Here is a 23,535-nt window from a genome sequence, read left to right on the forward strand (position 1 = left end):
TTTGTTCAAATATGTTTTATAACTGGACATTCTTCTCATGCCTGTTCTCATCTCCTCCGTCTGTTTCATCTTAATGTTAAGACTGAGAAAAATGCTTTCATACCATCATCTACATGGTCAGCCTATTTTAAGACTTAGCAGTAGAAGATCCCTTCTGAACCGGAGTCCAGTTATTTTAACAAGCTTTTTAAAAAATAGGGTATTTATCCTCGTTCCTTCATGTGAACAAGGAGGGCTCCAGCTATTTCGGCTCCTGAGCTTATTTATGGATGTGTTCTGAATGGTTGAAACGGTAATGGATGAGGCCGCGTTGTTTCCACGGAAAACAGTTCCAAATATGTTCCTGTCATGGTAAAAAAGCTCTTGAATGCCGCAAGCGATGATCTAGCAACCTTAACACTTGACACAAATGTTGTTTACTCAATAGACCAGCAGACATGCTGTCTCAGCACAGATTTGGAAGGGAGGCTAAATGGGGGGGCTGCTAGAGCTTATTGATGATACTGACTTAAACGGATCAGCGTTCCGTCAACGGGACAGTTGTAAATCATGCAGCGCATTGTCAAGATCGCAGATTTTAGAGAAACAACAAATGTCAGTACATAGAAGTGTCTTGTATCGGCTGAAAGCTTAAATTATTGTTAATATAACCGCACTGTCCAATTTACAGTAGCTACTGCGAAGAAATGCCATGCTATTGTTTGAGGAGAGCTCCTAACAACAATACCATGTTTTCTTCGCAATAGGTTTGATAAATTCACCTCTGAAGGTGAACTGTGAACTAACATTCTGAAATCTTGCTCTGATTTATCATCCAAAGGGCCCCAGAGATAACATGAAGTGTCGTTCTGTTAGATAAAATCATTTTTCATATCCTAAAAAGATCCATACAGCATGTACGATTGCTTTTGTATTTCCACTCGTTCAATTTGCAAAGAAAGGAATCTGTGAAAATCTCACCCTAAACGTTGTTTCAACGAGTCAAATCACGTTTGTATGTATTCCTGAGAACCTAGAAGGTAACAAGACTTCACTATTTCATTAGGGGTGTAGTATATCCTATAGGACACCATATTTGGTCAGAGAGCAACGCCTTCATTGCACGCCGATGACGCGGGCGGCCATCACTTGAACGACTGTATCTTTGTAAAATAAGCACCAATCGGGGTCAAACAAAGCTAGCTAGATAGCCAATGAGCTGGGCTTTACGAGAGTATCCGAAAACCATGTATATGTTGTAAAATGTAGCTACTAACCTTGTTATGAAAACTGGTTGTTTTGCAAATGTTGAACTTACAATATGGCTACTAATACTTGGAAAGCTAAATCAAAGTCCAAGTATACAGATTGACGATATTCTTGCTGAAAAATGGAATATGAATGCGAATGTCTCCTCACGATTTGCCCAAATGTACCTGGGGACTTCACACTAAAAGTCTTGTTGTTCACAAATTTTTCAAGTTATCCATCTGAAACTTTGCACATACACTGCTGCCATCTTGTGGACACTATGACCTTTCTCTTGCATTTCAAAGATGGTGGTAGAAAAAGAACGGTTGTTTTTTTCTTTGTATTTTCTTCTACCAGATCTATTGTGTTATATTCTCCTACATTTAATTCACATTGCCACAAACCTCAAAGTGTTTCCTTTCAAATGGTACCAAGAATATGCATATCCTTGCTTCAGGGCCTGAGCTACAGGCAGTTAGATTTGGGTATGTCATTTAGGCGAAAATTGGAAAAAAAGGGGGCTATCCTTAAGAAGTTGCTTTTCGAGTGCATTCAAAAACTTGACAGTTCACAAAACGGGTTAAACATATGCATTATCTGAGAGGATAGTCACTTCCGCTGGACTATAAGTGTTGTTTCAACATAATTTGTCAACATATTGTGTCGTGGAATCTAAATGGAAAATACATTCGTTTTTTGGTTGAGATGGAGATGTGAATCCAACATAGCAATTATTAAATTTGTAGACTGTAGACTTGTAAACTGGAATTAAAGCCAGACTAAGTCAGTGGCTCAGATGGAACTATCCAAGCTGAAGATAAATCTCCTTTAAAATGTTGATATTTGGTTGCGTTGTCAACAAAACACAATTCAATATTACTTTTGTAATACAGTAAATAGCTTTAACTTTAGACTATCTTAAAAAACGAATGTAACATTCAAACTTGAAAAGTGAGTAATCCATGACCACATTTTGAGGTTACTGTAATCATATAAAGCGTGCATTTGTGCAAGATAGCATGCATAGGTCATCGCGGGTCTGTGGAGATCTTCACAACTTCTGTAATAATCTGCACAGAATCTCAAATGGCATTGATCTCTTGCACCCATGTAGTTTTAATGTAATCTCAACTGAAATCCAGGTTATTTGGTTCTGCTATTAGATTAAGCACAGTGATTTATCAATAGCTGACATTCTATTCCCATTTGAGCTTTGCTGTGCTTTAAAAATGTTGAAAGCGCAGTGATAAATATTTGGGTGAAAACTTTTTTCTATTGGAATTTAATTTGAGTGGGTTAATATAGGTTGTATTCTCATTGATTAACACCTCAACCAAATATTACCCAATTATCCACACTGAAATGAGGTAGTGTGGCCAGTGGGGAGATAAATAGGTCATAATATTTTATAAACACACTTTGTGATATAATGCATCTTGCCTTACATAGACATCATGTTGATAAGACATATTCCTCTGTTCCCATTATTAAGACGGGTTATGTCAAATAATAACAGTATCAATACAGTGACCAGAGACATCTTGTAACTCTGAGGAATCCATACACACTCATCACACACCCCAAAAACAGACACCATATTCAGGCCTGGGACGTCTCAGCTATAGTGGATGCAACAGATCAGAGACACCAACAGTAAAAAAGCAGGATCGTTTTCCATGGTGTTTCTCTGTTGCCTGGATTCCACGTCCGCCTCAAACACATCTAGTTGTCAGGTGTGGTTTCCGTTCCGATGTCAGGGAGGAATCTGCGATACACAGTGACATCTGGAGAGTGTCAATGGGAACGCCGCTCATCCTCCTGCTGCAACACCGTTTCTCATTCCTGAGGATGTACCGGAGATCTGGGATGCGTTGCTAACGGTTGTGTTGTTGTCGCATTGTCATGGCGACTAAGATGCTGGTGTAGTGTCCACAGACGGTGTTGCAGAGTGGACAGGATCAGCTGCCAAAATCACTTCCTCTCGTCCATTTATTTTCTCCTCTCTCCCCCTTCCTTGTTTTCCCTGAGGGCCTCCATTTGTCTTTTATGTAGGTTTACAAGATATGGGAGTTCAAGGAATAAACTGTATGTAAAAAGTCCCCATTAAAACCTCCTTATGCTTCTGTTCTTTAAATATGTATCTAATGTGATGATATGGCACACATTCTGAAGACATCAAAGAGAAAAGTGCTCCGTTTAAAAACACTGTTGGTTTGGAAACCTGTGCTTTGCTGTATACATATTATTTTATGCATCTAATCTAGTGGCATATAAGGTTCCGACTGTAGCATTTTCATAATTGTGATGTTTTTTTGAAAGGTTTCAGTCTCTGAGCTTCCTTCCTTCACCTTAGTAAGATAATGGTGTCAGTGGTAACAGAGGAAGCTAATGATTTGCTTTGGTATGTCCAGTTGAACTACGACCTCCAGAGCTCTGCTACCCAGCATCGTCCTCAGGGTCACTCTGCTCAGCTGCTGCAGACTCAATGGAGTACCTACATGCAAACAACCACAAAGGTTTATGGGAGATGTAGTCGATCCACAACATATAGAACACTGGGATAGTATTCAAGTGTCAATATACAGTCAGAGATATGTGTACTATTTAGTATATTTAAAGACTGGAGCTTTTGAGCAGGGATATTATGCTGATGTTTGCTTGCATAACCCAACAATAGAACTCAATAAAACATGAGTTGAGCAAATGTTTAAAAATGTATGTGACAACGTCCTTGCACGTCATGAAATAAAGTTTTTATTTTTCCTTACAAGACGTCTGTGTCTGATGCCTAGGATACTGTTGCTGTGTAGCATCTCGCACAGACCTGGTCTCACATTCTACGAGTGGCTCTGTGGCAGAGGAATCTGTCTGGGTCTCATCGTCAGTTACCGACCCGTAACTAAACTCAATGTTATAGTACTAATTGATCAGCGTCAGGGAACATGAGTAGGATAGACATTAACTTGAGGGACAGGACAGATGGACTTAGCCTATGTTCAAAATACTGGAGAAATATCTTTCTGATGTAAGACTGAGTATTGTCAGCGGTTAAAGTAAGCTGGTATGGTCCGGTATTGCATCCTAAAAAAATAAATATGCTTCTGTAAATAGATATTTATCATAACCACATGTCAGCCGCATGAAAAATGGACTTGAAATTGGGTGGCATATTATAGACGCTCCAAAATGCGGCGTGGTTCGAGGAGAACACTGATATTTTTCCAAGGCAAGGATGACTGGCCAAGACTGACGCGCGCGGACATCAATTCAGGCTACAAGTGTAGGCAGAATGACAATCGCAGAATGTCATTAGACTTTCTGGTGTTTTAACAGGTGTTTCATTCCATTCATCAAATGGTTGGGGCAGAGCACTGTTCGGCTGTTGGAATTCATTTGTGAGTGGACAAACATGCACGTGTAGCCTACATGATGAAAACATCATGACTGGTTGTGTTTATGCCACATTAAGATAAATAACAAATCTTTATTACTAGAACCACAGAGATCCTATTAAATTAATATGGATTCTACTTTATATGTCATTCTATAATTAGGCCCATAAAAAAAACAGGAAGAAATTAAATCTACCTTGACCTGAGTATTGTGAACCAATTAAGAAGTGTTCAAACAGCTGTTTTTGATGGGTTCAACATCATCAAGTTCTTATTTTTATGAATTTCTTTTACTTTTCCACTACCTGTAACTTTCTGATCCTGAAAAATTAGCAATGGGCACCACCTACTGGTGACACTGTGACATTGCTTAGAAATCCACAAAAACATACTGGTACAACACATCTATTGCTTATAACTGGTAACTGTGGTATAAAAACCTCTCTCACACTGTGACTTACTTTCATAAAACTCTAAGCAGAGTGCAGCGGGAGAACCGGGTTCGATGTAGTCAATGGGCTTCTTATCGTTTTTGTCTTTGGCGTAGATGTTCGCCCCAAACTCCACCAGCATGTCGATCATGTCAACACTCTTCACTTTAGCAGCATGGTGCAGGGCCGTCTTGTGCAGCCGAGCATAATTCACTTTGGCACCTGAGGAAGAAAATGACACACAAAAGAGGTTATTACTAAAGGTGCACTCCAGAGTTGAGAACTCAAACCCAGGGTTTTATTCTCTATTCAGGTCTATATTCATTGTGTTGTTCTTCGTCACAATCAGATAATTAGTTGTTAGAGAGTGTTATTCTCTAATGCTCACCTGCGTTGAGTAGCGCCTTGACACAGGCCGTGTGGTCGTTGGCACATGCCACATGCAGTGGGGTCCCATAGTACAGGTCATATGCCTCCAGACTGGCACCTTTAGTGATCATGATCTTCACAACGTCAGCGTTACCTGAGACACAAGAACAGACTGTCACAAGTTCTCAAACAATCTTGATGCACACTCATCCTACACCTGCCACACACTTACCCCCCATGCAAGCTTCGTGTAGGGGTGAGGTGGTCCGGGAAGAGAGGGTGGGGTTCACCTTGGCCCCATGCTCCAGCAGCATCCTCACACAGTCAAAGCTCCCAACTGAGCAGGCCTCACACAGAGGGGTGCTACCGTCCGTGTTACGGGCATCCACCTACAGGACAACACAGCAATCATATATATGTCCTAATTAACTAAAAAGAACACATGACTTTCTCTTCTCTTGATCTTTAACCTGTGTTGAATCTGGGCATCACCCTTCTCATATATGTATGACTAGCTATATCCTTTATTTTAATTATTCTATGGCTAACCTACCTCATTTATTGCCGATATTTCTCTTATCTCTCTCCTTCAACTTAGTGACAGTCTCACCTGTGCTCCAGCATCCAGTAGCAACCTGACACACTGGGTCTGCCCCCTTTCACATGCCTCATGGAGGGGGGGTGATGGAGTCCACAGCCACTATGTTGACAGAGGCTCCGCGCTGGATGAGTTGCTGCAGCTGGGCAGCATGTCCCTCGGAGGCCGCCTTGTGCACCTCGGTCCTCTCCGACCAGCAGCCTGGGGCAAGCCACACAATCAACAGCCAGAGAATACCTATTGCTACATAATCAACCGGCGCTAGGTGAGTGCATGCTAGATCATCTCTGGTATTTACATCACATTTTGCCATCGTAAACCTTTACTTGACAATCTATATGGACTAAAACACAACATGGCACATATGTAGCTGATTTACGTTGCTGTTATATCATGAACACATGCAGTAACCAAATGGATGCTAGCATACAAAGCCGAAATACTTTCATACGCACCTATGTCTCCAAAGAAATACGGTCTGCCAGTTTCAACCTCCATCATTTGGTCAAATCCCGTTTTATGTTGAAAAACGGTCAATTACGTCCCACGAGAAGTAAACAAGCACATTTGAGCTGTGTTTACATGCGGCACTGACACGTCACGTGACTGGTTTTGACATGACCTTTGATGGATTTGAGAGCATGCCGGGAGTTGTAGTAGAGATGTTTTGTCAAAATGTTCATATTACTGCAAAAGTAGAGGACTGACATTGTTTGGCTTTATTTTCCCTAACCATGCTAAAACAAGCTTTCATCTCTATAGAATATTAGAACAATTGCAGCAGACCTTCTTGAAATGTATTTTACAATTTGTTACTGCTTATAACACAGTAATAAATCACATCAATTTGTATGTGTGTCCCACAGTAAACAAAACATATGAAGATGATATGTGTCCCAGCTTAGTATTCAAGCTTTCTCCTTTTCCTGATATTCCTTTGGGATTCCATCCATGAGTCAGTCAGTTCATAAGGCAGCATCAGCACCCCTCACAGAGAATGTAGCTGATGGTACGTTGAGATATGTCCAGTTGACCTACGACCTCCAGAGCTCTGGTACCCAGCAACGTCCTCAGAGTCACTCTGCTAAGTTGCTGCAGACTCAGAGGAGTACCTAGAGATAATCAGACAGCCACAATGACTCTAACAAAAGCCACATAAGGGATGGAGAATCACAAATTGAAAATATTATTGCCTCTAGACTTACTTTCATAATACTGTAAGCATTGTTCAGTGGGAGAGCCAGGCTTGGTGTAGTCTATGGGCTTTTTGTTGTCGTTGTCTGTGACATACACGTTGCCTCCAAAGTCCACCAGTAACTCAATCATGTCCACCATCTCTACTCTGGCAGCATGGTGGAGAGCCGTCTCATGGAACTTAGCTGCATTCACCTTGGCACCTGAACAGAAAACACATTCTGTTTACAGTCAATACTTACATTTTCTCAGGAAAATGTGGCTTTGTGGCAGATTTGTGAATGAAATTCCACAGTGTCCGCCCAGCATAGCAAATACTTGTATGTAAAACGTATTCATAAACACTGTATAGTCATACAGAACCATTGATATGAATACAGCAGTCGCCTGAGACAATGTTTTCCTCTTTGTCACCTGCTTTGAGCAGCACCCTGGCACAGTCCACATGTTCCTTGGCACAGGCAGCATGTAGCGGGGTACCGAACTGGAGGTCAAAGGCCTCTAGCAAGGCTCCATGCGCTATCATTAGCCTCGCTATATCTGCATTACCTACAGTATAGACAGATACGAAACGGTTTCATTAGATATGAAGTACTCACACATCTATAGACTTACGGTGCATCCTCCTCACACCCATCCCTTCTCTTGCACTCCTACCTCACTCGCCCTAGTGCTGCCCCTTATCGCCTTACCTCTTCCTCCAGTCCTCTTACCTCTCCTTGTCCTGCTTAACACCTATTCCACCAGTCTCTTCCCTCCTATCCTGGTCAGTCTTCCCTCTCTTGTCCTGTTTTCTCCCTCCTCCAGTCCACCTGACCCTGCCTTATCACCATTTCCCCAGTCATATACCCCCTCATCATTCCCCAGTCTTACCCTTTATGCAGGCCTCATGCAGGGGAGAGGCAGTGAGTGCTGTGAGGGAGGGGTTGACTTTGGCTCCATGTTCCAGCAGCATCTTTGCACAGTCCAGGCTCCCCGCAGCACAGGCGTTACAGAGAGGAGTGCTGCCATGGATGGTCCTCACGTCCACCTGGGGAAGAGTGGGTAAAGAGGAAGTGATGGAGAGATAGAGGGAGAGGGACCACTACTTCTACACATGCTGTAGGTGTATTGGTGTCTCTTGCTCTATATATTTAGCCCTACTGTAGCTGCCTCACCTGAGCCCCTGCATCTAGTAGCAGTCGGGCACAGTTTGGATGTCCCTGGATGCAGGCATCATGGAGCGGGGTGATGTTGTCTACTGTCACCATGTTTACAGATGCTCCACCCTCAATCAGCTGTTTCACTTGAAGAGCCCTGCCTAAGGACGCAGCCTCATGCAACGCGGTTCGGTCTGCCCAAAACCCTAGTAGGAAAGGGAGAGGCTCTGGCTCAAACATGACCTGCTGCGTATTTACGCATTGGTTGCGCAATTATGCGTTAATCCAATGAACATTGTTGGGCAGTGAATGAAAGCAAACATATTTACATTCACCACCTTTCCGTCCATAATTGGAATGTATGTAGTTCAGATTGAAAAGTTGATAGCCAGTTTGCCCAAATCGAACACTCACCAATATCTCCAAAGTTCGAACGCCGTGCCGCTGTCATTTCCATTATTGCAGGATTTTCCATTGGAAAATATTAGCGTGACAGATAAACAAAATCAACACGAGTGCACTGGGTTTATTTTGTTGGAACAGCGTCCATGTGACGATATTTGTTATGACAGGGAAGCAGCAGAGGCTTCTGGGAGTTGTAGTTCTAAGCGTGAGAATGACTTAGGACTTAAGTACGTATTTGCCCACCATGTTATAAGAGCTTTTTGATTTTGTGGACATGCCCTGTTAACAGTGCATTTTACCATTACACATTAAAACGGTTACAAATAGGATGCCATATTAATACCAACCAGCCAACACAGGAATTCACCAAATGATGGTCTTTGTCATACGAATCAGACTGTTGTCTGTTTTTAGTCCTGCATCAATGAATAACTCAAAAGGTCCTCTTCAGTGCAAAGTTCATAGATGCTTCAGCAGACAGTTGAGGTTGATGATATCATAAAATAGTATTAAAGAGGAAGTTTCAAAGGCAAAGCTCCCAATACTGAAATGACCACAAAAGCCCCTCAGACAGCAATACGCCAACTCACTACTGAATAAGAACAAATACATTTGTTTTTTCACAAGTACATTTTTACTTTGCAGTACAGAAATCATTTGAGCACCGTCTTTTTGTATTATTATATATATATTTTTTTTTACATTGATGACATTTAAACAGGGCCCTTGTCATATCAATACTGCCATAGTAGACATTTGGTCATTTTAAAGCAATTAGTCAACTTTACCACAAATGCCCAACCTGCTTCAGTCTGCTCGGGTCTGTTCATTTTTAATAGAATACTATTCTTTCCTTTACTAAGACATTATGGTTACTCAAGCTGCAAACAGGTCCAGGTAGTTTGCCTTCTTGCTGGACTATACTTGCTCGTTCAGTGGCTTGGTCTAGGTACAGTAAGATGCCTTGCCCAGGGTTGGCTACTAGAGGCTGGAGATGAGCCACTAGGACAAGGGGGCTGATAAATGAAAACAAAAAAACAACAGCCCCCAATCACAATCGATGGAGTATTTATATTAGCTGGTCACGGAAACAATTAAAAGCTTCCTCTCTCTCACACATGGTTATCGGTGGTCAAATGAAGCTTTGCTGGCCAAACCCTTTTTTGGTTATGGCCTGTTAGGAATAGTGCTTCAATATAACTGGAACAAGCCAAGCCACTCACCTCCCTCACAACAAAAACACCTGACAAGAAAAATACAACTGATCTGATCACATTTCATGATTCATTTCCCCAATACACTTATGTTTTTACATGGTTGCATTATTTATTTTAAGTATTTGGACAAAATAAATTTGACCCTCCCACACTGTGGTACTGTTTTCTTTTGATTGATCAATTGATTTGGCATCTGTGGACTAAACGCCCTCATCCAGGAGAGAAAATGATCGGTTACATAATGAAAAAGAATGTAGGCCGTATGTATACCAATGTTCAGTGCAACAACTCTCTGAAAGTGATTAGAAAAAGCAGAACTCCCACCTGGCCCCCTTTTCCAGCGATGTTATATTATAACTTTATATAGTGTGAACTTCCATAATGGGCAAAACATACACTTGGATCATCAGCCAGCCCATTTAATCTATATTTTTGTATGGTTTTCCTTATTTCAGTTGTCGGCGGCAAACATCTGATATTCACGAGTGTTGCAGACTCGCTTGTTTCTCTACTGGTCAGCTGCGTCGCCGAAGATGTCGTTCTTCTTGCGCTCCATCTCTGCAAAGTCAAATTCTGTACCCGTCATCCGCTTGTAGATGTCCTTGATGTCGTCGCAGGTGGTCTCGAAGTGGGTGGTAGCATCGTAGGTACGGGACATGAAGATCTACAACAACAATAGGAAAACCATAGATGGTTAAACACAGGCAAACAAGACGAGCAATAATTGTATTTTTGTTAACACAAGGTCACTGGATTTGACTGGGTTAAGCAGAAACAAACAGAAGTAATGGACCCACCTGGCTTTCAGCACCCATGTCAGATGGTGCGTACTGGTCACTGATGCTCACAAACCTGCAGAGAGAAATGACAAAGTCAACAGGACCGTAGTAAAGACTAGTGGGAGACATCCAACAACAGTTTAGTGATGAGGCTCGTACTTCTGCTCGACAGGCTCCAGCAGGTCCATGGCTGGTTTGACCTCCATCTCAGGGTTGTCCGTCTCCACCGTGGTGCTGACGATGGCCACATACTTCCCCTGTGCTGCCACATTATGAGTATAGGAGATCATGCACACGTAGATATCTGCAAAAAAATAAAAATACAATTTAATAAAAATGTAAAAAAGAGATCAGCAAATTCAATATCTCACTCCTTGTCCGAGTTGGATGCGATTTGGGGCAGTGATATGGTTAGGTCCATGCCACCCTTCAAATATTAACTTGATTCACTATCATCTCACCCTCAGCGGGGTCAGTAAAAACAGTTTTCAGGGATACTGGATCGTCAACCTAGCTGCCTTGTCCCCTTACAACCCTCCCCCAGGCATTTATTTTACGCCTGCTACGTGATGTTAGTATCATCTTAGTCTTAAGTAGAGTACTTCAATACTTCTGGGTATTTGAGCATGAAGATGGTCTCTCATGTTCAATTTATAAATCTCATGCATTGTTTCCACAGGGGCGTTGCGTGGTGACATCACTTCCTGCAGCGGGGCTCACCGTGCTTCCTGTTGACCTGGTTCTGGGGGATGATGATCTGGCAGGAGTTGGCGTCGCTGGTGTTCTTGATGGGGTGGTTCATGATGCAGATGACCCGGATCACCTGACCGACCTTGGTGCTGCGGTCCATTAGATAGCTGGGATCGCAGATCAGCTGCTTACAGCGGGCGATCTGAGGGGGGGGAATAGGTTAAGTATTAGCGCTAAGATAACACATGCCTTCCTCTAGTCCTCAGAGTACAGCCTCTATATAAGCCGGGGAGAAATAACAAGATTCTTACCTCTCCCTCAGACTTGACTCCCACTACTTTTCCATCCTCCATGACGATCTCCTCAATGGGCTTGTTCAGCATGTAGGTTCCTCCGTAGATAGCACTTAGTCTACAGGAAGGAGACAGGGAACGAGAGGGAGAGATTCTGTAAAGAATGTTCAATTCTCTGACAATGTCAATTTTTACAAGAAGCACATGGTTCAGAATTCTATTGTATACTTTCAAGAAGTAGCACACTTTGAAAAGACCCATCTAAATTTGAACAGTCCAACAGCAAAACAAGAAGTAATCATTGGGCATTCTGCTGAACATTGTATTTGGATTCAAATGAGTCAAACTTTTATTTGCATAATGGAAGTCAACAAGCCAAAACTGATAAAACAAAAAGGCAGCTAGCCTGAAAATGATAGAGGTTAGAGGTCAGAGTTGAGGTGAGCCTTACCTGGCGAACCCTTGGGGCAGCTCCCCCAGGCCGTAGAGGGGGTAGAGGTACGGACTCTTGCCATATCTGGCCAGAGACTCACTGTACAGCTTGATCCTGTTTAGCGAGTCCATGCAAGGCAGGTCCAGGTACCTGAGAGAGGGGAGAAACAAGTATGAATACAGTGCTTTCTTTGAATATATAACCAAGTTTCTTGAAAGACTGGAAAATAAAATTACTATCCTTGACACCATGTGCTTGTGAGGCTACCATGTCATCTAAAAGGTATCATAACAGTGACATTCCAGGTCACCTTTTACAGTCTCAGAATATTGCTATATCCTGAAATCTGATTATCAACGTAGTGCAACTGCAAACAGGACGACCTGGAACTCTTCATGCTTTTTAGTTAACCCCAAAATGGCCAAACACCTTCCATCTCTGGCTCAGCCAATAAGATGATGCAAGTGACTCACTCGTCTGTCCGGTAGAGGGCGAGGGAGTGTCCTGTGAAGTCGATGACGTCCTGGCCCAGGTCAAACTTCTTGAACACGTCCCTCATCGTCGTCTTTTTGGGGTCCACGCCCTCCATGGTCTTGGGGTCGTTTTCGTCAAAGTTAGCCACGAAAACCAGGAACTTCCTGAAGCGCCGTTTCTCAAACAGCCCCATCAGACCTGTAGGGGAGAGAGTTGTGCTATTCAGGGGTAGCTAATTATCTACATGATAGAGCTGAAAAGCAAGACAATACAGAACCAGTAAGAGGTTATTTGTGAGGAGCTGGGATGACAGTAAGACATTTTGACATATGACATGTCATCAATTCACTGTTTTAGACTGCTGTAAGCCAGATGGATATTAGACTTGATTAAAAGTTAACTCCGCATACAGTAAACCTGAGCTTATCGGACATCAAAACTACGAAACCCAACCTCTCCTCTATTTCCCATAGTACCCCTGTACCACTCACTGGATGCCAGGGCCTCGGTCTCGGTGGAGGGCACTTTGTAGATGCTGCCCTTCTTGTAGACGAAGCTGCCTTCGATCACCTTGAAGTCCAGGTAGCGCGTCACCTGTGTGATCAGCAGCATGCGGACCAACTGACCTGCACAGGTGAGACGGACAAAGCAGTGTTACCTTTCCCAGGCAGGTTAGGAGAACACAGTTCAATCCAATTCAAATCACTTTTACATATACAGCTTCATTCGTCTTCAAATTGAAAGTTCTCTCTGTTGCCTCATCCTGTCAATCACATCCAATCATTGCTAGGCAACAGGATCAGTCGCTCTATCAAATACGGCCACGACAACTACTGAATATTCCAGAATCACATTTTTGGTATTCATCCCTTCTTTGCCACTGAGACCAAGGATGAATTGTTATATCTAAGGCCCAGAGTTTTTCCTTGTCTTGTGACATGGTCAGGAAAACTCATGGCCCTAGTTAATATAATACATAATAAAAAGTGGTGATTAGTGTTTACCGTTGGCCATGAGGAACTTCGGGATGAGGTCCACATTCCAGTCCCGGCCTTTTCCCATGGACTCCGGTGGGGCGCCTGGGAGACTGAAGCGTTTATACAGCTAAAAGAGAAAATATTTGGCCATTTTGTTGAAGCAGCAATTTAGCCAAGAGGAATACAACAGAGTGCATATATAAGCAGCAACTGTGACTATATTGATCATGTGCTGTCACCCATTTTGAAGGATATTAAGATTAGTATGACTAGTTCCTTGTTCTCTTCCTCATGCCTCATCATTCGGATTCATACGGTTACAAACATTGCTGGGAAATGGGTGAGTATGCATCCTGCCAGGTATCTTGTGTAAGAGAATGGTGCAGTCTTTGTTTACGTCTTGTGTGGCGTGTTGAGGTTGGTCTTAGGGGTCAGCGCCTCAGAGGTCAAGCAGTAGAGGTCAGAGATTGACTTACATCCTCCAGGGGAGTGATGGAGGCACTCTCTGCCCCGTAGTAGGAGTTCCGGTCCATGTGCAGAACCTTCTTCCCCTTCACCGACATGATCCCTGACAGTATGCATTCCTATTGGACAGGAAGGAGAGGGGTTTGAGCATCACAAATCACTTATACCTGGATAGTTGCCAAAATCACACAGGTCAAACATTTGGAATGATAATTTAATCCTAGATATTGATTTTCATGTTTGCGATTGTATTGTTGTATGAATATTGCTGGTATCAGTATTTCCAGATACGATTGTTTTATAATGGCAGAAAATGCACTAAAAGCCTCAGATTTCACACAGCCCAGATTCAACTAGACAAGGAAACATTTGAGGCTTTGTCGCAGAATGTAGTCAAAGTAATGAATGTGGTCCCTGTCTGGTTTGGCCCTGTCTTTTCATGCTCTGATAACTGACTGCGTTGCCGGCCAACAGTGGACCAATCCAGCTGCAGGGTCTCTATAATGATAGCTTATGCTAGTGGTCTACCCATGCTTCCCCTCTGCTAGCTGTGTGTGCACTTAAAATTGATTAACACTGATTATATAGTGTAAGCAATCATTTAGCCTAATAAGCAGGAATTTCATAAAAAGAAGATTGATATGACACAACAGACAAACATTAAATCCACTGATGAATCTTCCTGGAGAGTAGACTTAAGGCTGTGACTGCAGATGGCCTCTGGTGTGTGTGCGCGTTTGCCACTTTTGATAAGAGGGCAGTGGAGGAGAGAGGGGTGTGGGTAGGACCAATTCAGTAAGATCTCCAGCCTGGTTAACAGTAGGGAAGGATTCCAGAATCTAGAACACAGAACTCTATTTAACATTCTGTCGTTCTGGAGTAGAGGCATTCTGTAGTGACAGTGTGACCACAAAATAAAGGGTTTCAGCAATGACCGCTAAAGCAGGGAGCTATGCAGAGAGGGGAGTAGGTTTGAGCGTCCAATTCAACTCACGCTCCATTTAAAAGACGGAATTTAGGCTAGATCAGACAACCAAGCTGCCGATCAGCAGCTTTCTGTTTCTCCCTTTGCAGTGCTAGGCTGCCATTCAAGTTCCTCTGTCAAGGCAATAGTTTCCCAAATTGAGTCAAGAATCACGGGCTGCCTGGTACGGTACTGCCGGCCGGCCAGAGGAAAACGTGCGTGTGTGACTGACTCTGGAATTCCCACAGTCTTTGAAAGGCTTTAAGATTACGGCAGCTGGTTAGTAGAAGCAGCAAACCACTCTGCATCATGTGATTCCGTGGACTTTATTCCAAAAAAAGTTAAACTGAAACGCCTCCCGATTCAGAACACTGTGCTGATAGACGGTTACCTCATCCAGTAGCTTCTGCCTACATATTGAATCCGCAATATTTGATCTTACTGTAACAAATCACCCTTGATAAGACTGTGGAATGACTCGGAGAAAAGGTGACAGGTTGTGTTTGACGGAGAAGCATATTTTATAGGCTACATTGTGTTGACAATGACTAATGATACGACAAACACAGGACACCACAGCACAGTGTCATGATTCCACACTCCTGGTGTACACTGCTGCCAGGTCCTACAGGATGCATTATGTAACAGGAAGTGACACTGCACTGGTGTTGCTATTGTTTTAGTTTCCATCTCCCTAGAGTCAGCCCCACTCAGATCAGGGCAAAAAACAGCACCCCGCCCTGCTGTTACCATCATCATGGGGATACAGTGTCCCTGGCCCACTAGCCTGCCCCATGCTAGTCCTAGCCAACCCCTCATCTGGGGCTGGGCAAAATTAAGTTAAGGACAGTACCATTTCCTCACTACTGCATTTTCAGACCATGGGCCTTAACGTTAGACAAACAGGGACTTTTACTGAGCTAAAAAAAAAAAAAAAAAGCACCGACCGGTCAGGTCTCTCAGGGAAAGAAAAATCAATGTCCACTCTCAGAGAGAAGCCTTGATGTCACTCAACGTGAGAATAAAGTGACGCAGGACTGCCTGTGCTCAACATCCGCAGCGGAAGCATGTGCTCATCTCACTGACTGGTAGTCTACCACAAGCACATGAGGAACGTCTGTTTCATAAAAGGCATCTTAGAAAAAGGTGCAGGTAATGCCTTTGATGTTCCATCCATAATGACCAAATTAGCATTTTAGTACCAATTATTACCAAGTATTTACAGATGTTTTTATTTTGTGGGAAAAGGGCACCATAAAAGGTGTTACTGAAAGTCCAAACGTGCCTTGAGGATTTCTGATGAGAAAAATACCTTGGCAAATGTCTAAACTGTTCATATTTCCCTATTCATTTAGGAAGACAATCAATTTGGTTGCGTGGTGTAAATTGTCCTTGTTTCGCATCACAGTTCTGTAAATCCATTAAATATACATGGAGGGTGGCAGGTAGCCAAGTGGTTAGAGTGTTGGGCCAGTAATGAAAAAGGTTGCTGGTTTGATTACCCGAGCCACCAAGGTGAAAAACCTGTCGATGTGTCAAGGCACTTAAGCCCAATTTGCTCCAGGGGCGCCGTTCTACTATGGTTGACACTGTTAAACGACACATTTCACTCTCCGGGGTGTTTTCTTTTAGGTGCTGTAACTTCCTGAATAATATATTGCAGTAAATGGATGCCTCCCAGACACAATTTTGAGTGGCATGTGACTCAGGCAGCCCTGCTGTCTGCAGGCTCTGACATTCTGCTGGGGGTAGCCTAGTCATCACAACCTCAGGCTGAAAGAGATCGAAGAGACCAATCCTCAATTCAGGAAGGAAGAGTCACACACAAGCAATAAAACACATTGAAGTGAGGGGGGAAAGGTCACAGTTAAATCTTTAACACAGCGGCCCAATAAAAAGCAGGTGGATTTTTATGATGAGTGACTGACTGAGGCCCACTCTGAAGACGGTAAAGTGTTGGGCGGCTCTCTGAAGTTCAAAAGGCCACAGTGTGAGCCACGCTGGGAACAAGAGTGACTGTGTGACAGTGCCACCCTGGCTGACATTTCCCCACAACTCCTTCATGTGTGGCTCCAAAACGTTGGGATCCAATATCTGGACTGCAAGAAGAGTGCATCTGTAATGTCATTGCGCACTCTCAGGATCCACACACAGTACTAGAACCATCACATCATCTTACCTAGCTCTAATTGAATGACGCTCAAAGATGTTACCTAAATCTAATGCCTCCATGTTTCATCTACCACTGCAGCCCTCTATCAGGAAAAAGGTTAGCTTGGCCAGGACTCAAATTACATCACATGAATGACATCACAACCAAAAGTATCAAGCGGTGGTGTAAAAGAGGGGCTATAATATTGATGACCATGCCCTCCTGGGCCTCATCCTTTTAGTAAGGGGACAGATGGACAAGGACCCCCCCCCCCCCCCCCCCCCCTTTTAGTAAGGGGACAGATGGACAAGGACCCCCCCCCCCCCCCCCCCCCCCCCCCCAGTCACTGGGGAGACTAGAGGTGGATGTTTACTAGGCCCCAGCTGCAGAGGAAGAAGAACACATACAATAAAAGCATATCCCAGAACAGCCAGTTCTCCTTTCCCCACCATGTCTTTCTCAACCACAAAGAGGAACCACATAGACCACAATCAGTGCGGAGTGTGTGTGGCGGGTATTTGAGATGCTTAAATAAATGCCAAACAGAACTGGATACTTGTGTTGGGTTATGAGAATATGAAACATACTTATTCATGTCACTGTGGGAGAGAGGGTAATGTATAATGTTTACATTATGTTAGAATATGTTATTGTTAGCCATCAGGGATCCTATAGGAGGGATCCTCTGGGAGAAGAGACACAGTCTGGTACTAGGCACCATGAAAGCGGTGAGTTGGGGAGGAGTGAGCACTTTGGGGTAGAGGTCAGGTCAGATGAAGTGAGGAAGAACAGATGTCACTAAGGTTCTGTCTAGAAACAGATGCATTGGCTGTTCAGATGTGTAGGAGGAGACTTAGCATAGGAGAAAGGGTTAAATATCAGTGCTTGTGTGAATATGTTTTTGTCTGTTCAGCTGTTCGATCTTTTGGGAAGAATAAACTTGGTTTAAGCCTTCATAGTGTCCGTCGAGTTCGTACTCTGATAATTAGAACCTAACACTTGCTAGGTTAGACCTGCATCAACTGGACCTATGCCTATCACTCATACCATACCACTATCATAGTATATGGCGCCAGTTAGGTCTACGTGATGCCTCAGAGCTCTCAGACAACGGTCTGACTGGCTTTTGCAGAACTTAAACTTGCCCTGTACTCTCAGTTCCTTTGTGACCGAACCACAAGCATCTGCAGTCTAAAACAACACAGGAGTCACCAACCCTAAAGCCAACACTTAGCCAGGCTGCCTACCCCTACCACTGACAAACCAAATGCATTCCTGACTGCCACATCCTGTTGGAGTGGACGACACAAAACGTGGCTGCACAGGATTCTGAATGATTTCCCAACATTCCTGAATCGAATATGTTATGTAATTAGTTATGTAAACATGGAATGTGACACACTGACAGCAAAGGAACTAGCTGGACCTATATCAATGGCAATGGATTGTTTCCCATGAAACAGTATGATTTTGTCTTCTTGTGTGTGTGTTCTATTGCTGAACTGTTATTTTTAACAAAACACTCCCCCACGTGAGTCAGACATGCGAGACAGACAGGAAACTCAATAGATAATCTGAGTGAGGCCTCAGAGTACAGAAAAGTCTATTACAAGTCTTTCCTGTCATGCATCAACCGAGTGTTTTACGGCTGAGTAAAGCAGTGGCAACAACATATCGATCATTTTGACTCTCTCAATGTTGGCTAGTTAGCTGGCTAGTGGACACAAACTAATTAGCTAGTACTGCTGAACCAACTTGAGAAACTAGCTGGCGAAATCAGGGTTTCCCAAACTCGGTCCTTGGGCTCCCCCTTGGTGCACATTTGGTTTTTGCTATGATTACTTGAGTCAGCTGTGTAGTGCTAGGGCAGGCCAGAGTTTGGGAAACCCTGAGCTAAGTAACATTAGCTAGCTACATTCAGGTTTGGTGGATTATGGTTCAGAAATTGCAGGTGTGGCTGTTGTTCACTACCAATTCATTTTACAAAACACTGAATTAGCTAGCTATTTATACTGAACAAAAATATAAAACGCAACATAGTCCCATGTTTCATGAGCTGAAATAAAAGATTCCAGAAATGTTCCATACGCATAGCATAAAAAGCTTCTCATATTTTGAGCACATCACTTTTAGTGAGCATTTCTCCTTTTCCAAGATAATCCATTCACCTGACAGGTGTGGCATATCAAGAAGCTGATTAAACAGTATGATCATTACACAGGTGCACCTTGTGCTGGGGACAATAAAAGGCCACTAAAATGTGCAGTTGTCACATAACACAATGCCACAGATGTCTCAAGTTGAGAGGGAGCGTACTATTGGCATGCTGACTGCAGGAATGTCCACCAGAGCTGTTGCAAGATCATTTCTCTACCCTAAACCGCCTCCTATGCCGTTTTAGAGAATTTGGCAGTAGGTCCAACCGGCCACCACGCCAGCCCAGATCTTCCACATCCGGCTTCTTCACCTGCGGGGTCGTCTGAGACCAGCCACCCGTACAACTGATGCAACTTGTGTTTTGCACAACCAAAGAATTTCAGCACAAACTGTCAGAAACCATCTCAGGGAAGCTCATCTGCGTGCTCGTTGTCTTGACCTGACTGCAGTTTGGCTTCGGCGGGCAAATGCTCACCTTCGATGGCTACTGGCACGCTGGAGAAGTGTGCTCTTCACAGATGAATCCCGGTGTCAACTGTACCGGGCAGATGTCAGACAGCGTGTATGGCGTCGTGTGGGCGTGCGGTTTGCTGATGTCAACAGAGTGCCCCATGATGGCGGTGGGGTTATGGTAGGCAGGAAGCTACGGCCAATGAACACAATTTAATTTTATCGATGGCAATTTGAGTGCACAACGATACTGTGACGAGATCCTGAGGCGCATTTTTGTGTCCTTCATCCACCGCCATCACCTCATGTTTCAGCACAATGCACAGCCGCATTTTGCAAGGATCTGTACACAATTCCTGGAAGCTGAAAATGTCCCAGTTCTTCCATGGCCTGCATACTCACCAGGCATCTCACCCATTGAGCATGTTTGGGATGCTCTGGGTCGACGTGTAGGTCGTGTCCAGTTGCCGCCAAGATCCAAAAACTTTGCGCAGCCATTGAAGAGTGGGACAACTTTCCACAGGCCACAATTAACAGCCTGATCAACTCTATGTAAAGGAGATGTGTCACGCTGCATGAGGCAAATGGTGGGCAAACTAACAGATGGATATCTGTACTCCGGGTCATGTGAAATCAATAGGTTAGGGCCTAATTTATTTATTTCAATTGACTGATGTTCTATATGAACTGTAACTCAGTAAAATCTTTGAAAATGTTGCGTTTATATTTCTGTTCAGTGTACTAACCCATCACAGGTACACCAGTTAGATTAGCTAACTAGTTACAAGTTAGCTAGCTAAACTGATACTCGCGGGGAGAATCTCCTCCCCAAAACAAACCAAAACCATCGCCTGTTAGAGAAATCCAAGCACTCATGAATAAAGCTTCATCGCATGGTGATGGTAACGTTACATAAATTGGTATCCAACTCGAAAATTACACTAGCTTTGTATCACACTCAACATGAGAGCATAGGCACACTTTTTCAAACTAAAAAGGACAATACACAAACAAACTGGGACACGTTAGCCTAAACAAAGCTGTCATTAGCTACAGTAGCTATCCAGCTATCATGCTAACCAATTAGCAACCAATGCCAGCTAGATTTTTCAATTTGATCGATAAACAGCATGCATGAATATGACACTGAGGCGCCACCTTAAAATGACGTTAAACGTATTAGTTGTTACCTAGTTAGCTACCGAACGTTAAGTTCATTGAGAAAAATACTTGTGAATGCAAACATTGACAGACATGACCACTGACAGTAGTTAGCTAGCTAGTTTATTAGGCCCAGCCGATAGTTGAACTACGCTAGCTAGCCCCGTAGCGGGTTAGCAAATCTCGCACAGTGGCAATTGAAGGAACATATTCCCTCTGAGCATCGCTTCGATTATTCAAGGAACGAAATGGCATGGTACAATTATTCTCACCGTCAGTCCGGTACCCAGCACGATAACGTCGTATTCTTCATTCATTTTCCCAAGTATTTTCTCCTCTTTTCCTGAATATTGGCCCGAAGAAAATGGAGATCTGCAAAGCTGGAAATGAAAGGGGCTGTGGTTCAACGTCAAGCAATTCCGCTTCACTGTAGGGGAGGAGCCTATAGTCTTCTGTTAGTAAAGGTAACATTTCTTAAATTGCTGGGTATTGATAATGAATCGATTATGTATTTATCAATGAACATTTCCCTTAATATATTTTTCATAAGAATCGTGATTTTATTCATCTTGTAATTTGTAAAAGTCTACTCTAGATACCGTACTCCACCACCTGCCTATGCTGAGCATTTATTTTGTCGGAAGTGTCCTCTTTGTGACATTGTCCTTAGCCACATTATACGGAGTATGTATGTTCTCTCCCGTGTGTGTGTATGTGTGTGTGCTATGCATAGATCACCTTAGTTCACTAAGTAAGTCTTTCCTGGATGGACTGGATCCAGTCCACATTGCATCCTCAGTTTGCTTTGGTGAGTCAGTAGGTCAGGTGACAAACCCACACAATCATAACAACATATACTCCCCTAATCCTTTCATTAATCCTTCATATTCCAAGCTGCCACATGGTATTATGTATAACAACATATGCAGTGCCTTCAGAAAATATTCACACCCCTTAACTTTTTCCACATTTTGTTGTGTTACTTCCTGAATTTAAAGTGGATTAAATGTAGATTTTTTTTGTCCCTGGCCTACACACTACCGAACATTTTACTAATTAATAAAAAATAAAAAATAAATGTCTTGAGTCAATAACTATTCAACCCCTTTGTTATGGCAAGTCTAAATTATTTCAGGAGTAAAAATGTGCTTAACAAGTCACATAATAAGTTGCAAGGACTCACTCTGTGTGCAATAATATTGTTTAACAAGATTTTTGAATGACTACTTCATCTCTGTCCCTCACTCAAGCAGTGAATTTCAAACACAGATTCAACCACAAAGACCAGGGATGTTTTCCAATATCTCGCAAAGGACACCTATTGGTAGGAGAAAAATAAAATAAAATAGACATTTCCCTTTGAGCATGGTGAAGTTATTAATTAAACTGTGGATGGTGTATCAATACACTCAGCCACTACAAAGAGCCAGCAGCATACCACCCTGCATCCCCTTGCTGGCTTGCCTCTGAAGTTAACCAGGCTTAGTCCTGGTCAGTTCCTGGATGGGAGACCAGATGCTCTAGAAGTGGTGTTGGAGGTGTAGGCAGGAGGCACTAAAGTAAAAGTTTGTGATGGAACATTTTATGTTTGTGCTTTTCTAATAACCAATTTCTGTGTTCATGCAAGTGACTGATTGAACGAATCCTCACTATCAGTATCTGCAATTTGGCAGCACGCCCTGAACCTTGTTTTGAGAAAGGGATATCTCAGTTTCAAGGTCTCAGCTTTGAGAAAAGAAGCCTCGTGAGGTACTGATCTGTCACATGCATGACCCTGTATTGGTCGGTCATATGAATGAAGCAAACGTTAATGATGAATGAATTATGAATGATGAATAAGCTAAATCATGCAAATATAACTTGTATGTATATAAGAGAACTAACGGGACTGCCCCGGGTAGAGCTCCTGATTGACATGTGTACTTGGTGCATTGAGTTGGTTGGAACCTCTCCAGCATGCTGATAATAAAGAATGATTAATTTAAGATTGATTTTGAGTGTCCCTGTAAAGAATTTCCACAACAAAAGCAATTCACTTTTTGTCCTGAATAACAAAGTGTTATGTTTGGGGCAAATCCAACACAACATATCACTTACTACCACTCTTCATATTTTCAAGCATGGTGGTGGTTGCATCATGTTAAAAGAAACGGAATAGAGCTAAGCAAAGGAAAAAACCTGGTTCAGTCTGCTTTCCAACAGACACTAGGAGACAAATTCACCTTTCAGCAGGACAATAACCTAAAACACAAGGCCAAATATACACTGGAGTTGCTTACCAAGACAACATTTAATGTTCCTGAGTGGCCTTGTTGCAGTTTTGACAGAAATCGGCTTGGAAATCTATGGCAAGACTTGAAAATGGCTTTCTAGCAATGATCAATCATTTTAATCCCACGTTTTAACACTACAAAATGTGGAAAAAGTAAAAGAGTGTGAATACTTTCTGAAGGCACTGTATTGGTTTCATCCCCATCAACAAAATCCACACAGAAAGAAATTGTATGAAGTTATTATTCTGCCATCCAGAATACCATTAATGTCTATCATTTATTGATTCTCCAT

The 23,535-nt window shown here is 42.9% G+C and overlaps 2 protein-coding genes and 1 pseudogene across 2 annotated transcripts; all 3 read right to left on the reverse strand.

The window, feature by feature from the left end:
* Positions 1–1,587: 1,587 nt before the first annotated feature.
* LOC120049920 lies at positions 1,588–6,672 on the reverse strand (annotated as a pseudogene).
* Positions 6,673–6,716: 44 nt separating this feature from the next.
* asb13a.1 (ankyrin repeat and SOCS box containing 13a, tandem duplicate 1) lies at positions 6,717–9,229 on the reverse strand. Its single transcript, XM_038996426.1, has 6 exons — positions 8,768–9,229; positions 8,372–8,559; positions 8,088–8,244; positions 7,629–7,763; positions 7,226–7,417; positions 6,717–7,132 (listed from the first exon to the last, which is right to left on the reverse strand). The coding sequence occupies exons 1-6, from the start codon at positions 8,826–8,828 to the stop codon at positions 6,999–7,001; spliced, it is 867 nt and encodes a 288-aa protein (XP_038852354.1). The 5' UTR covers positions 8,829–9,229; the 3' UTR covers positions 6,717–6,998.
* A 174-nt stretch (positions 9,230–9,403) lies between these two features.
* Positions 9,404–21,386, reverse strand: LOC120049918 (rab GDP dissociation inhibitor beta-like). Its single transcript, XM_038996425.1, has 11 exons — positions 21,243–21,386; positions 14,098–14,205; positions 13,649–13,748; positions 13,136–13,270; positions 12,644–12,842; positions 12,189–12,320; positions 11,756–11,855; positions 11,475–11,646; positions 10,914–11,058; positions 10,773–10,827; positions 9,404–10,639 (listed from the first exon to the last, which is right to left on the reverse strand). Exons 1-11 carry the CDS (start codon positions 21,285–21,287, stop codon positions 10,484–10,486), a joined length of 1,347 nt encoding a protein of 448 aa, XP_038852353.1. The 5' UTR covers positions 21,288–21,386; the 3' UTR covers positions 9,404–10,483.
* Positions 21,387–23,535: the final 2,149 nt, after the last annotated feature.

Source organism: Salvelinus namaycush, chromosome 6, assembly GCF_016432855.1.
Source record: "Salvelinus namaycush isolate Seneca chromosome 6, SaNama_1.0, whole genome shotgun sequence".
Lineage (NCBI taxonomy): Eukaryota > Metazoa > Chordata > Actinopteri > Salmoniformes > Salmonidae > Salvelinus > Salvelinus namaycush.